Here is a 16,170-nt window from a genome sequence, read left to right as displayed (position 1 = left end):
AAATTCCCATCTCTAGTATTATATTTATACTGAACAATAAACTGAAAACTATAAGAGTTAATGTGCCTATTTAAAATACAGAATAGCCATAAGAAATTCAAAACTGAACTGTATTAAGTATAAATCCTGAAATGTCATTTGGTTTTACATTATGCCAATGAATTGCTGCTCTTGGGATAATATATGCATCCTAGCCATTTTATGGCCATCCAAAGGCTAGGATAGGGAAGCAGAGTTGAGGAAATTGCTGGCTGTGGAGCTCAGCGAAGAAAGTTAAAATTGCTTTCTCTGGCATTTTACTCTGGTAATTTAGGTGCATGTTTACCTTGCCCTATTATCTCAAATAAGACATTGGTATATACTCATGCGTGTTTGATTATATTTATGTATACCCTCTGCCCTTGGATATCAAGATATGACAAGCCATTTCTTTATTGTACACCCTTGTAATTGAGTGATTGAGGTAACTATTGTCATTTCACATTAGGATATAGCATTGGAAATAATTCTTTGCCCAAGACTACCACTCAGTATCACAAATAAACTAAGCTTTAATCTGAGGTTCATTCTAAACCTTTGTACCATACCATCCCTTGTGCTAGCAAGATGTTAGGTGTACTTTTCAAGCAGCCGTGTAGAAGCCTGCTTAGTATACTGTTTCTTAAAAGACACTCTTTGCTTAGAATGTTAACCAGTTGTTGCTGGGTTTTTTGTTTTATTTCTTTTACAGTCACCTACCGTATTTTTTGCTCTATAAGACTCACTTTTTCCCTCCTAAAAAGTAAGGGGAAATGTGTGTGCGTCTTACGGAGCGAATGCAGGCTGTGCAGCTATCCCAGAAGCCAGAACAGCAAGAGGGATTGCTGCTTTCACTGCGCAGCGATCCCTCTTGTTGTTCTGGCTTCTGAGATTCAGAATATTTTTTTCTTGTTTTCCTCCTCCAAAAGCTAGGTGCGTCTTATGGTCTGGTGCGTCTTATAGAGTGAAAAATACGGTAATTTAAACTCACAATGGGGGTTCTCAGCACCATGTAAAGATTTCACTTGATAATGTTGTTATTGGAGAACCCTGATAATGAAAACGTTAGAGATGAGAATTGCCTAACAAAGCTGATAGCAGACAGCAGCTCATGTATGGAAGATGTGTAGAACTGTGTTGTTTGAACCTTACGCAAATGTACTGAATGCCTTCATATAGTCTCTTCAGTGCAACCATCAGGACTCAAAATGATTTAATAGGGATTTAATCTGTAGCACAGATTGCAACTTCTGCACTGTGTGGCATGTGCTGAATACAGGCAGGTGTGACAGCTGGCAAATATCCTCACATTTCTTGAGGCTTAGAAGACATCTTCAGATTTACCGATGACAGTTGATATACTCTGTCAGCTTCAGATTACTTGTTAATAAGAAACAGATGCTCCAAGTACTAGAAAAGTACAATGTGAAGGATATGAGTTTCCATCAAAAACAACAACAAAGGGTTATATTTGAAACTGGATTTTCTGTAAAATTCTTTTCAAGTCTGTTGCTGGATAAAGAACAGTGAATAGATTGTTTTCTTTTGAGTACATTAAGGAAGCTAGGATAGATGAACAGCACATGGCTATTCTCTCCCATTGATAGCAAAGCCTTAAGTAATTTGGCTGTTGAATGTGAACCCTCCATTTTGTTCAGCGCCATATTGATTGGAGGTTGTCTTGCAAATTAGGTGAACCATAAATACGTTGCTGCGTCAGCAATGCGATAATACCTTTTTTCCCTTGAACTGCTTTATTTACTTATTAGCTTATTAAAATAAATGTAATTAAATCAGCAGATGAGTTCTGATCTGATCAAAGTTGCACAAGTTTTGGCAGGCCAACTTGTAGCTGCCAAACTCATCATCATTTATGTGTCAAATGGGTGGAGTCTTCTCTGATATTGTGCAGTGCTTCAGAAGCAATTTCTCATTAATGCCTTTGAAACCCAGGGCAATAATTCTGGATTCAACTTACTGGGCTCACCACAGTACATATACTGGGCTCATACATATACATATACACATGCTACTGGTAACCTGATGAGTGCATTTATGGACCTCATACTTTGATGTGGATGTTAATCAAAATATGCTTCAGAAGGGAGTGTAGTTGAGTTGCCATTTTCTTTCTGAATGCTGTTTTTTAAATATATTTTAATTACAAGTTTTCACATATTTACATATTTACACATATAGCAACACTAAGAATGATTATCACAATATAGCTAATAATAGAAATTTAAAAGTAACAAAAAGGCGACTTACAAATGAGTGATCGCACAAAACTGAGGGCTGAAGAATGACCAAAGCGTTGTGTTTGAATAAACTGAAATGTTGATCAATTAGCATATTTTTTTTTAAAGATCATATTTCTCTTTGACACCAAGGGAAGGGTAAGATACAAAATAATAGCCATGACAAAAAAGAATAATTGAATTAACCAAATCCATTCAAAAGCAGGAAGTGGGAATCTCTATGTTCTTTCTGAATGCTGTTGCTAATAGTTCATTTTCAGAGTTGTCTTTCCTGCTTACCTTAGGTAGGAGACAAATGTCAGGGTGCAAAATGCTACTTAGACTCACGTTGCTGACTGGAATTTTTTGACACCCGCCCCCCCCAACACTTTTGAAAATTTCCCTCTCCTTTAGGAAAGATTATTGTGCACATGACTGCTGCTTCTGGCAAGGAATCTAGCCCCTTGAGAATAACTGCTTTTATTAGAAGGGTGGGGGAAGCACAAGTTGCTACCCCTTGTAGTTGTGGAAGAAGCTTTGGGAAGTCATGGTCATTTTGTGATGAAATTCTAAAAATAGATCTGGAACTTGGTCCCATATTTCAGAATTTCAGTGGTCAATAGGTGAGTACATGTCTGGGTAGGTTTATCTAAATAGAAAAGGTTTTTAGCAGTTGTTGAAAACAATACAACAAATAGGCAGAGAGTTCCATAGAGAAAATACTGCCACACTGCACGATAGATTCCTTGAAAGTACAGAATAAATGTCATGTAGCACCTTGTAAAGGGCCAGTTCTACAAGTTGAAAACATCATATGGATATAATTATTAATATAATTGGTCTCATTACATAATTCTCACTTGGATATAGTAAATAATTCTAATTATTTTCAAGCTTTCTGTTTTCAATGAGAAGTTTCCACTTGACTTGACTGCCAGAAATATCAAGCATCACACAAAGGATTCCGCAGCATGCTCATGGGATGCACTGATTGTTCAGATGTGCTGAATTTCACTGTTGCCTCATTTGAACTGAGTACACATTACAGAGCAAGATTGGTGGTGCTGGGCAAGTTTTCTTTTCAAGGCAACTTGGCTGTCATTGCTGAATTTTTCTTATTTAAGTATCCTTAATAATTTCTGAAGAAATCTCAGTTGAACTACTCTGCTCCAAAGGACATGATGCGCTTCTTGGGTGTTACTTCTGCAGTTTTTTTGTGGGAGAAATGGATAAGGTGTTTTTGGAGTAGTAACTATTGCGACAATTGAGCTATGAAAATGTGCACTTGCTCAATAATGTTCACAGTGCCAAAGTATATGAAACAATCAGTTATAGTGAGCCAGTTGTTCTAGATAGTACAGGTGCCCCCCACCCCACTTGCACAGGGGTTACGTTCCAGGCATCTACAAACATAAGTGAAATTGTGTAACATTGGGAGCATGCCACTATAATAGAACATCTGGTGAGGGAGGGAGGGAGACTCATGTGCACCAGGGCTGCTTTCTGCCACACCTTCCCTTCAATGCCTCTTGAGCAGGGGCCCGAACAACTTCTGGGCAGCAGTAGTTCACTTTCTTTGATTTCTTCCTTCCCTCCCCTTCACATTTTCACCCATCTGCTCTTGTTGCCCTCAGCCTATCTGATTGACTCAACTATTTGCACTCTCCCTCTGCCCCCCACCCTTCTCTTTTGCGCTCTGGCCCCACCTTACTTGGAGATGGATTTGCACCTCTCCCACTGGCCCTGGGCGGCACAGCTAGTAAGGCACTGGGTCGCTCATCCTCTGGTGTGCCCTTGGGAGGTGCTTTAGGACCCAGCAGCACAGCAGGCAGGCACTGATCCCATATGCGGTGGTAGCCCGCAGGGATGCATGGCTTGTGCAGCACATGGGTGAGTGCACACAGAGGGGATGGTGATGCTGACTGACTGCCTGCAGCTGGGACCAAGCTGGCATGTGGTGGGAGAGACACACACCCCACAGTGCTGTGAGTAGGGATCTGATTCGCAGGTAGAAATGGCCAATTGATTGATTTCCTGGTGCTGCATGTATATGTAGTTGTGCATAGGTTTGGGCTTGGGGTGAGTGCCTGTGTTGAAAGAAATTGTCTCCTTGACACTCCATTTGTGAGTAGTTTGGAAAGCCATTTTGGTGATTTTTCAGAGGCAATTTTTTTCTTCCTCAAAGGATTCATTAGCCGACAACGGGGTGGTGGCCACCCATGCACAGTGGTGGCCTTTCATTCTTTTAAAATACTTATGTTAGGGTGGTGTTTCTCTCAGTGGCCACCATTTCTCTAGAATGCCCCAAGCATTGTTCAGGTTTTCCATAATGCTCCCAGCACAGAACAGTACTGCATCCGAGGTGTCCTTGTGAAGGAAACAGGCACCTGCTGAAAAGAGTTCTGTCAAATTTTAATTAAAAAAAGAGAGTAAGAGGGCCTTGTCCTGCCTTGAAGCCAGCAATAAGCCTTCCATGAATCTTTATTTTTTTAAAGAAATGCTCCCAGTTTTTTATTTAATCCTATCTTTTCTCTCCCATCCCAATTTAATTCCAGATATTGATTCTGGCATTGATGTCAACCCAATTCCCAGTGGTTGTGACCTAACCCCAAATTCTATAGCATCCTATCAAAAATCATGAGAAAGCTTTGAAATCTATCAAACTAGACATATTTGAGTCTTAAGAACTTTCCCATCTTATTTTCAAGCTCTGTATGTTTCTATGTATCTGTAAGAGCAACAATGTTTATTTATTCAAATAAAAGTTGAGAAGGACAGACATTTTAATGAGCTTTTAATCTGCATTGAAGTGCTTGTGGCAGTATTTCTGGTACAGAAAGGCTTGAGCAATGTGTTTCCTGTTTAACTGAGGTATTTAGATAAGCTTTAAAATAAGTTGTGGACCTAGGAGCAATAAAATATATTCCTTAAGTATGTTGTTATTTATGCCACTTAAAGAGAATGTATGTCTCAAATAGACTTGATTGCTAATGTGGTCTTAAATTATGCAGAAAGCTGCATAAAACATTTTCAAAGCTTTATTTAGTAATCCGGTATGTGTGTTTAGTACAGGTTTGACTTTCATTATATCTTTTGGAACTTCTTCCCCTACTACACTGCATCTTGATTTGTATGGCCATGATTCTGAACCATGGCATACAAAGCAATCAGAATGTGCTGTTTCTACCATAAATGTCTTTATAAGATTCTGGCCAGATTCTATCTAGTTGCAATTTGGGCTTCAGTTTTTCATCATTAAGCCATAATTGCTGAATAACCAAGTTTTATATCTATAATTATGATGTTATCTATTCTAAACTTGGTTTGTGTATACAGTTATTTTTACAATATATTCTGAAATGACATTTGAAGTCAAAAGCAACAACCATTCAGTAGAATAAAAAATTATCAGGTTACATCTTAACCTTTTTTTTTAATGAAACCCATGGAGCTAATGAGTTGACATACCAATTCATTTTGGATTATTTCAAACTTTAATAAAATTGAATTTTAAATTGTCTAGATCTGTGATTGAAACCATTTGATAGGTCTAATTCTGATGCCTTAACTAGGATATGATTCTCGAAGCTGTATGTTGTTCACCCCAGGCTTGGACTGCTGCTTTAAACCAGAAGTAGTTTAAAACTGAATGCCAGTATTTCTTTGAAACTAATTTAATTTAACATGGTTTTGAATAAATTGTTTTCCTTTAAATCTCTCTGTTCCACCAAATGAATTAATTTGCTGAACATCTTACCACATATAATGTAAGAATAGCACAAGAAAATAGTGTCTACATGTAATAAGTTTAAGAACAACCTGTCACCTGCAATGCCACCTTTGGCTGTAACTAAATCTGACGGCTTACGGGAAAGAGTGTAAGATTATTGAAAATCAGTTTTATTTCTGTATGCAGAATTCATAGGCCATTTTGACTGAGAGGCCTTTGCAAAAACAATTCTGAGCTGTGGATAGGATTGGGATTGGGCAGGTGGGGAGAGAGAGAGAGAGAGAGAGATTGTAGGCTTAGAAACATAGTGGGAACACTATTAGATGGTATAGTTAAGGGACATTGGGCCCATGAAGAGTGAATAGACTCAGAAACTGAATAAGGAAGCAAGGGTGGAAGATGCAGAAAACTGAAAGGAATGTCAGGAATTTAAGAAATTAAGAGGGGTGTAGAGAAAAAGGACTTACACAGGCTGATTACAGTGTTTGAAACTCCCATTCTAGGCACATTTTGTGACAGGGAATTTCATTAGTGCAAGCAGTTTCTGAGATCAGCGCAGTACTGCGCCTAATATTTCCAATTAAAACTCCGAGTGGAAGGAAAGGAGCAGGTTCTTTTGCCTCCCGACCTCCAGCTACTCTCTGAAGACTGGAGAAGAGACCCTCTTAAGAATATTAGGGGAGGGAGCAGGGGAAGGACTAGACCATGTGTAAAATGAACATAATATTTTAGCTGCAGTTCATTCATTTTCAGCTTTGTATTCTTGTTATAAAAAAGCAAGGTTAGACATTCCATTGTGAGCCCATAACCTAGGTTTGAGGTGCCATTTAGCTTCTAGCTTTCATCTTTCAGTTTCTAACAGTGTCAGATTATCAGAAGATAAGGCAATTGTAGCCTGTGTGGTTCCTTAAAGATGTTGTGGGCTGCAGTTCCCATCAGCCTCAACCAGTATGGCCAATGGTCAGGGTTGATGGGCAATCCTTGACCTAGGGAGTGGGGAGGTATGGTAATTCTGAGCCAGGAAGTGAACTAAGGAGGCCACATGGGAGGCGTCTAAACTTCACATGTCGATTTTCAGACCTTTAGCTGCACATCTGTAATTATCATACAGGTATGACTATTATAGGCAATCATCTGAATTCATGTTTCAAAGCAACTGTATGGTACACACAATCTTTATATAATTCAGTTTTGGTAAAGTGGGAGTTCTCATGAAATTGTTCGACCTGGGGTGCCCTATATTATATCAAATGATGCTGTGAAGAGAACAATACACTGATTAAAGAGATACCTTTATGTCCTTCAGCTTTGCTAGTACATCAGAAGGCTAGAATGGAACGGCTTCAACGAGAACTTGAGATTCAGAAGAAAAAGCTAGATAAACTAAAAACAGAAGTCAATGAAATGGAGAATAATCTAACACGAAGGCGCCTGAAAAGATCAAATTCTGCTTCCCAAATTCCTTCAGTAAGTCATAATTTCTGGAGGTTTTAAACATGTATAAGTCTGAAATAGAATTTCAGTTTAAAAATGGTAATGATACGTAAAATATACTTTGCTTACCTGTCACCTGGTTCATACATCATGGTAAGGCAAACTATGGCTCTCTGGAAATGTGCAGGGACATGGAGGTGAGCTTACAGCCACTTTGCTCCTCCCTGTACTGAGCTAAGATAAAGTTCGTTTTTGTGTTTCCAAACCTGAGTTTGTGGTTACATTATCTCCTCTCTAAACCACAAGCTGTAACCAGGACTTAACTATGAGCCCAGGTTTGGATAAAACTTTGACTTAGCTCAGTGTGGCACAGAAGTTAAAACAAAAAGCCAGGGAGGAACAATGTGAACCCGTTTAGCTTACCATGATGCATGAACCAGGAGACCGAGAAGACAATTTTAAAAACGCAGTCATCTGTTCTGAATGGTCTTAAGGAGAAGTACTGACTCTGGCAAGCCTGTTCTTTGCTTGACTGTGCTTATGTGATACACTTAGAATTATTTTGTGATGTGAAAGAAAAAATACTTCCAAAAGTATTTCCAAAATGATTTTTTTTAGGACTATCAACAAGGAAAAGTTATCACTGATTTCTGTGTATCAGCTGGTGCTTTTGTAATTTCAGTAATAATTTGAATTCAAAATTCAGTGACTAGACACCTCATGGGAATAAATACCCTCTCAAGATCTGATGGGATTGTTCTTTAACAGTTTTGGGTTGAAGATGGCATGATTACGCTTAAATCACAGTCATCACTAAGTTTTGTTGTCCCACGTATAAAGTTAGTAATCTAATAGACAGCATTGTTCTGTGTTTTTCAGCTTGAAGAAATGCAACAGTTAAGAAGTTGTAACAGACAACTTCAGATAGACATAGATTGCCTAACCAAAGAGATTGATCTTTTTCAAGCAAGAGGTACTGTACTATCAGTATAAATAATAATTTTGCCCATTTAGCTAAACATTGAAGGTTTGAGGTTTATAGAACATGTAAATAATTGATTAATGCATTGTGTAATTCAGTTGTTGCTAACATTTTATTGAGCATTTTCATAACAAACAAAATGCCCAACCTTGTCACTGTTTATCTGGGATTCTTTGTTTGTAAAAGATCAAGTCTACATATTTTCAGATAATGATGAAAATAAAACAAGGATTTAGTTAAGCTTACATACAAAATATAATTTCTAAAGTTACTCTCTCACCCTACAAATAAAAGCCTTGTAAGTTTAGCATAGAATAGAAAGCAGGAAGACAATGCCAAATCAGCCCTTTCCCCCATTCCTGATTCAGAATGGCTGGGGTGGTGGTGGCTGTTATTCCATTTCCTCTTCTTCAAAGCCTAAAAGCTATGTTTAGTTCTTCAGAAGAATAGGGCAGGGCTAGGTTTGAAAAAAAGACATGTTAACAGACTTGTTCTTATCATTTTAGCAACCGGAGCACAAATAGACAAACATTAGCTTGGCGTTTTTCATATTTGTAGTTCAAAATAATACCAAAAAAATTCATGGTTCAGGGATTACAAACAGTTCTGAATATCCAGCTGAGCTCTCACCAGGTAAACATTATTTGAAAAAAAAAATTCTTAAAATCAGTAGACCAAATTAAACCTGAATAAGACAAACAAGACAGCTGTTGGGCACTTAGGGTAAGACTTCCTATTGCTATATCTATATTCTGGATTACTTAGAGAGCTAAGCTTGTTTTAATCTAGTTATACAATTCTATGGTTCTATGATAAAATCCACAATATTCTATATGAACACAAACATATTTTAGTTTAGTTTGTATCCTATTGGTGAACTTCAATGTTAGTCATGTCTGAGTAGACCCACTAAAATCAATGAACTTAAGTCCATTGATTTCAGTGGGTGTACTTTGGGTGATATCCAAAACATGTTTATTGTCTTGATTTAGAAAAGCAAAACCTAATATTATTGATGCTTCACCTGAGGTTTAATGTAAAACCTGAAGGTTGCTGCAGCCTGGCTCATCTTTCTATTGGACTGTTTTGACTGTCTTCAGCTTTCCCTGCCCCCACTCCATATTTTCAGTTAGAAAATGCCACCTTTGAATGCTTTTTAGTGAGTCATATATGGAGGCACAAAATTGGTAGATTGCATTAGGTGACCTCAGAATTTTTCCTTCAACATCAGTGAAGATCTTGTCTTACACATTCTGTAATGCTTCTGCTTTAGCTGCCTTTTTGTACTAACTCTTCCTTTCATTGTGTTTTTTTTTTCTGTTTTCCAGGACCACATTTTAATCCCAGTGCCATTCATAATTTTTATGATAATATTGGATTTCTAGGTCCTGTGGCACCAAAGCCTAAAGGTACTGCTGCTAAATTTTCTGTCTGTTAGCATCCCTGAAATTGAAACATGGAGCCCATTTATTGTAATATATACTGTCAGTTCTTCATCATAAAGTTACTTGAGGTCTGCAGCATACATGTAATCACTGTATCCATTTACTGTTCTCTGTTGCATGCAGACAAGTGGATCAGTTCTGCTCTGTCCATTTGCTGAAATTGCTTAATTTTTGTTCATTTTTAGAGACTGAGAGGATTGTATAGCCTTAAGCATATGGAAGAGGAGGCCTTTTTTGCAATTGAGTAGTGGACTGAACTTTTAATAACACAGCAGTGGAAATAATCAACTTATTCTACTGTGTAATACCGAATACTGCAGGGGGTGGGTAGGGAAAGCTTCACAGAATTTAATCTCTCCTGTTGTTTGTATTTAAAAATTGTTCTCTTTCTCCTCAGCAGATCAGAGGTCCATTGTCAAAACACCAAAGACTGTACCTGATACGGAGGAATACGAGGGAAATCATTGGAGTTGTACTGCTTGTACTTTTTTAAATCACCCAGCCTTAAACCGTTGTGAACAGTGTGAAATGCCCAGGCATTTCTGAGCCAGGGAGGCTCACTTATCTTCTGTAAATCCAACCTTTTGACTATTGTGTCATTTCCTTGGGATAAATAATCATTTATGCATAGGATTTTGTAAAATTGAACGTGTGACAAGGTTTATTACTAATGTTAAATGTCATGCTACAGAGATAATACCTCAGTGTTGTGCTGCAGGCAGCTGAAATTCATCAGCTGGAAGGTAATCTCCTGAAAGACTTGGTTGCCAGCTGCCTGAATCATGTACAGTATTACCAGAACCCCAGTAAGAGTAACTCTCATCATGTTCAGTGCTTGGGTGTTCCCCAACCGCCTTCCTCCACAGATGTCACTACTGAATTTTGACAGGGGAAGGGATTAGATTGATGGCTTTTGGGTTGTTTGTAAAGCTTTCAGTGAAACACTACATTCACCGAGGAAATGGAAAGGAACAAGCTGAAAGTGTGTTAAACTGTTTGCTGCCGCATAGGGATCGTGAATTGTAGAACTTCACAAATCAGTGGTACTCTTCGCCTTGTCTTCCCAGCAAAAACACAGCTCTGCTCTGTGAAGACGCAAATCAGTACAATCATGTCTGAAGATGAAAAAGAAACTGCATGCTTTGTCTGTACAATACTCACAGTGAATACCCCCAAAGCTTTTCCTACTGTACATAGCTCTAGAGCTGCTTTAAGTGCCTTTCTTTTCTTCACCTTTTATTATTTCTTGTACTTCTTAATGTATAGTGTAATAGTTTTTGTTAACTTTCTTTTTCCCTTTAAGTGATTATGCACGATCATGACCCTTTTTTAAAAAGCTTTTGATCTGAGAGAAGCAGTGCCTTAAAATAAGAGCAATAATAAACAATGCACAAATAGCTCTCCACTGCCTGTTCTGTACGTTGCTCTTGTAAATGCTGATGATCTGTGAAGATCTGCAGATGCAGCATGGTGAAAATGCAGGAAAAGTTGGAGTATATGCATATAGTTCACTCTGTACACTGATTTTTACGGTGGGTGACACAATGTAATATTTTTGTCTGGCACAAGGAAACAGAAGTTTAAAGTATGTTCAACCCACCAATGGATCAGCATCTTAATATGCTTGCTTCATCTGCTGGATATCTTGCAAATTCTTTAAGGGATTATTACTGGGGAAGTACATACAGTACACAAAACAGTAGCAGTAGCATAAAACATCAATGCTATCAATATCTTGGCAGCCAGTTTCTAAACCCGATTTGGTAGAGAACAGCAATAGTGTGAAATACAGGCTAGAAAAGAGAAATCAAGCAGACTTGAACACTGAAGCAATACTAAGCATCTCTCTTATTTTCATAGTCCTTGCTCTTTGATCTAAAGGAAAGCATTCAGGTGATAAGGAGCACATAACTGAAACCACAAATGGTTTTTTTAATGCTCTCTTGCCTACTACAAAAAAGATGTAGCATCTCTTAGGATAAGACAGGAGAGAGTGCTTAAATGTAGCAAGAGACAAAGTAGACTGTCACCCACTGTAAATAATTTCCAGTGGACATTTTTAACAGGAATTTTACAAGTGATCTATGAATACAAAGGCCTTTGTTTTAAAGGCTTTGAATTTTTTAAAATATGGGAATAAAATGACTGTCCCAAGTAATTAGTCAGTAGAACCAAAGTACTTGCATTGAATGCATTTTGTTTATTAAAAAAAGAAGCCTTGTTTTTCAGCTTCATCTGCAGTTCTATGTGAAGATTGACAAATCAATTTTTACCTGTTTTATTAATAAAACCTAATTTGGATATCTTGAGTTGATGGTTTTGTGATTTAGCTGGGTAAACTGTCTTTGTAACAGATAAGTTATTTATAAAAATTAAAAAAAATATATTGTAACCTATGGTTTTGTGTCTTTTTAACCTAGTAGTCCAGCTATAAATTCAGACAAATAATAATTGAAAAGTGTAAACATCTTGTGAAGATAGGAACCTCTGAGATACACTTAATATTTCTGCTTCTGAGAAGAGGAATGCATAGATGATGATGATGAGACAGCTGTTGCTTTTCTTCAAAGAATTTATAGACTATTTATGACCAATGCAAGATTTTCAGTTTTGCTACTGCAATCCCCTAAGCTTTCCTCTGGATATTAGGTAGTATTGCCCTTTAATGCTAGAATCTGGAATGACACTAACTTGCAGTTTCAATTCAGTTCTGAGGACCCATAGTGAGGTTTGTCCAAACGACTTGCAGGAGTTTTAGCACTTTTTAAATGAAGCACAAATATCCATGTTTCTTTAAAAAAAAAATAGAAGTGGTACACTAAACAACTGAATCTGGTGCAAAATGAAGTGCTGCTTTATGTAACTGAGGGTAGCAAACTGATGCAAATGGACATCCCGAACAAACCCTAAAATAATCCTTTGGCTCACCATTGATCCTTCAATCTGGACTCTGTTTATCTTTGGAGTTGCCAACTTTTACAGCACAAACATATATGCATGGGTATCCAAGAGCCTTTCAGTACAAAATAGTGGTCTTTCATGTGGGCAAGGATCTTCCTCAGACAGTGTCAGGCCCAGCCCTATGGTAAGTGCTAGCAGAGTTCTAATTAGTGTGATTTTCAAGTGCTGAGAAGAAGCTCAAGAGAATTGCAAACATGTAGCTTATATGGGCAATATAACTCCCTAAACTAAAAAAATTTCAGAGTATTGTGAATGAAATGCTGTAACGGCACTGCTAATGCACTGAAAGTTTACATTTTGTGTCAAATGATGTTTCTGTGAATTCTACCTACTGTGAGTGGATTTTCCCTTCTGTAGGGAGGGAAATACGATCTTATGTGGGTTGTCCCTGCCCATCTCACCACTGGCAGAAAATAACCTTTTTGAGAGTGTATACCTGGGGCAGGGACAACCCCTTTATCTCCAGTTCCAGCTTCCTGGCAGCCACTGGTATGATGTCTTGCCGGCTTCTCTAGGCCCAGCAAAAGAGAAGAGGCAGGAACGCCATATTGGAAGGGATTTTTCTTTTGTTTACTCCTTGATCCTACTTCCGCTTCCTTCTGCTACTCCTACAGGGTTTTTGTTTTCTCCAGGCTGTATAGATCTCCTGCATGGCATCCATTGTCTGGGCCTTTTGTTTTGGGCCTACAGCCTGGGAGGCTTTCTGTATGTTCTTGGCGGGGGGGGGGGAGCATTGGAAAGAGCTTAAACGGACGAAAAGGACTTCTCTCAGGAGGAGAGTTGTTTTTGGAGAAGGAGTCACTGGGTGCCTGACTAAGAACTCCTGCGATCACCCTGACTCCAGTAGCAGCGAGTTCCTCAGTCACGCAGGTATGAGGGACCTGAAAAGCCTGCTCCAGCACTCCTAGAGGTTCTGGTAAGCTGGGAAAAGGGGGAAGGGGACCACTCATGCCTACCCACCCCTTGCAGGATGCCCCCCTTTTGCTCTTGAAGGCTGGCCTGTGTGGGGCAGGCTCTGGGCTTACCTGCAGCCCCACAGCCTTCCTCCGCCTGCCACAAGCCCATCAGGGCCCCTTCGCCAGGGGCAGCAGCAGGGGAAGGGCCTCAGGAAATCAGCCATGGAGGAAGCCATCCAGTCCATCAACTGGTTGGAGCTCAGAGTGATCAGACCGGACTTCCATCACAGAGGCTGATGGGGCAAGCATGTACCTATCCGCCCTGACAACCGAGGCATATAGATGCAAGGAGGGTGGCAGCAAGGCTCAGACCCTCATGTAGGAGGCCACCATTCTTCTGCCTTGGGTGGGTAAACGCCCAGAATCCCTGTCAGCAGAGCAGAGCCTCCAACACTTGAGCAGCTGGGCTCAGCCGTCGGCACCTCTGTTAGGTGGAATGGAGTTCCACATTCACTCAAGCAAATGGTAGATGGCTTCAACCCTCCAATGTCCTGTTGGCAAGTCCAGAGAATCAAAATGTGGAGCAATGGGCTAGGGTTCCCTGACTCCTACCTGGTCAGTGTGGTGGTGGTGGGGGGACTGTAAGCCTTTACTTCCACAGTACCTATTCAGAGATTTGTCAAGTGGGTCAGATCATTGTAGGGGGTCCCTTCTGGTTAAGGAGGACATGGTTTGCAGAACTCCTGGCTCTATCAGTTTAGGACTCTTGGCCTAAACCTTGCAGGAGCTACCTGTGGTGGCAGGGGGGATGATTTGACCTTCGCCTTCCACCTTCATGAGTCATTACAAGCTAGATACTTACGCCTCAGCGGAGGTATCCTTGGGAGACAAGTGGTTCAGCAGGGATTTAACACCAAAGAGGTGTGACTCACTCGATTTGAGAACTGCTGAGATACATCCCACACAGGATCATATTTCCCTCCCTACAAAAGTATACATTGGTACTTACCATGAAAGTTCCTTCTCTGTAGGGAGAAATATGATCCGGCCCTCCCAGGTATTGCTGTGTGCATGGGAGAGGTCATCAGACACAGAGCATGGGGGGTTGCCCAGGGGGCCAGACATGCCTTCCCCCAATGCTCAGGGGCTTCCTAGCTCCCTGCCCCTCTTGCTCTTTAGCACATAACGGGGGTGGGAATAGCACCTGTACTATCTAAAGGGGCCATTAGGGCAAGCTTGGGACGGGGGTCCAGGGAACAGAAAGGCATGCCCCACTGGGACTGCTGAATTTCCTGCTCCTAACTATTTGGTTTCCTTCTGTTCATTCCTGACTGTACAGTTACTTGTTTAAGCACAAATTGAACTGGAGATAAATGGGTTGTCCCAGCCCCAGGTATATGCTTAAAAAAAAAGTTGCTTCCTGTCAGTGATGAGATGGGCAGTGATAACCCACACAGGCTTGTATTTCTCCCTACAGAGAAGGAACTTATCACAGTAAGTACCAACATACGCTTTTATCCCCTGCAACCTCCCTCATCCCTCTACCTCCCAGATCTTTTCCCCAACCCTCTGAGGGGGTGCAAAGGGGAGATGGGGAAGTCCCATGAGGCAAGCAGAAGTCCCAAATGGGTATCACTTCCTGAATTCAGTTTATTAAAGTTTAGTTTAAACTTTATTTAGTTTGCTATTCATACTAATGTTTGAAACGCACAATTTATTTGTAGAATGGCTTTTTTGTTTATTTTTTAAAATTAGCTTACACATTGAAGTTTGTCAAATTGTTGCACTTGGCAAATAGTTAATTTGGCCTTAGGCTTCTTATAGCCTAGTCCTTTGTTTCTTTACTCTGAAAGGTAAGCCCTGCTGAACCCCTGCTTCCCTTTAAGTAGGCACATGAGTGTAGCCATTGTCTTCAAAGGGTATATACATTGTTTTATGTAGCATTTGAAATGTGTTTTCAAAGATTTTCAGGCTTTGGGAATGCCTGTGCAAGAAGAGGGAGGGAGGTGTTTCTTCCAGGTGCCAGGCTGATATATCTGGCTGTGGAGTGTCAACACTAACTCTGGCCTCCTCACCCCTCCATGTTGGCACCATCTGTTTCTGACTGAGGTAGGACCGCCAAAGAAAACCTGGTCTTGCATTCCCTTGCTGCCAGATCAGCCAGCTGAGTGGCTGGGAAAGCGGGGGGGTGGGGGGACGGGACACATTCAAGTTTCTGGCTGTCAGAACCTGGGAATGCCTTTGCTCCATGCTACTTCCCACTCCACCCTATGAAAACTACAACCTGCAGTCACAGTTCCAAGATTGGTGTGGCTTAAGATCAGGATCACCAATTCTATACAACAGTAAACCAGGCGATGGGTCTAGCTTGAGGTGGCTGGCTGTGCTTTTTGTCCATTTATTTTCATAATCTCACGTGATTGGTTTATCTGTATTCAATAAAGTGAATCAGATCCTACAGTTAGGC

The 16,170-nt window shown here is 40.0% G+C and overlaps 1 protein-coding gene and 1 long non-coding RNA gene across 4 annotated transcripts in view; both read left to right on the top strand.

The window, feature by feature from the left end:
* TAB2 (TGF-beta activated kinase 1 (MAP3K7) binding protein 2) overlaps positions 1–12,238 on the top strand; it is a 47,116-nt gene extending 34,878 nt beyond the window's left edge. For 2 of the 3 annotated variants that reach the window (XM_083434974.1, XM_083434975.1), the window contains exons 4-7: positions 7,292–7,452; positions 8,299–8,392; positions 9,730–9,810; positions 10,244–12,238. In XM_083434974.1, coding sequence (XP_083291100.1) covers positions 7,292–7,452; positions 8,299–8,392; positions 9,730–9,810; positions 10,244–10,392 — 485 coding nt within the window. In that variant the 3' untranslated portion in view covers positions 10,393–12,238. The remainder of the gene's footprint in view (positions 1–7,291; positions 7,453–8,298; positions 8,393–9,729; positions 9,811–10,243) is intronic. The other variant, XM_083434976.1, reaches the window with a different exon arrangement.
* LOC310675076 overlaps positions 1–16,170 on the top strand; it is a 275,570-nt gene that overhangs the window by 236,272 nt on the left and 23,128 nt on the right. The gene's annotated exons all lie outside the window — the stretch shown is intronic.

The sequence above is a fragment of the Podarcis tiliguerta genome, assembly GCF_965153285.1.
Source record: "Podarcis tiliguerta genome assembly, chromosome: 3".
Taxonomy (NCBI): Eukaryota; Metazoa; Chordata; class Lepidosauria; order Squamata; family Lacertidae; genus Podarcis; species Podarcis tiliguerta.
This window is presented reverse-complemented; position numbering and strand designations above follow the sequence as displayed.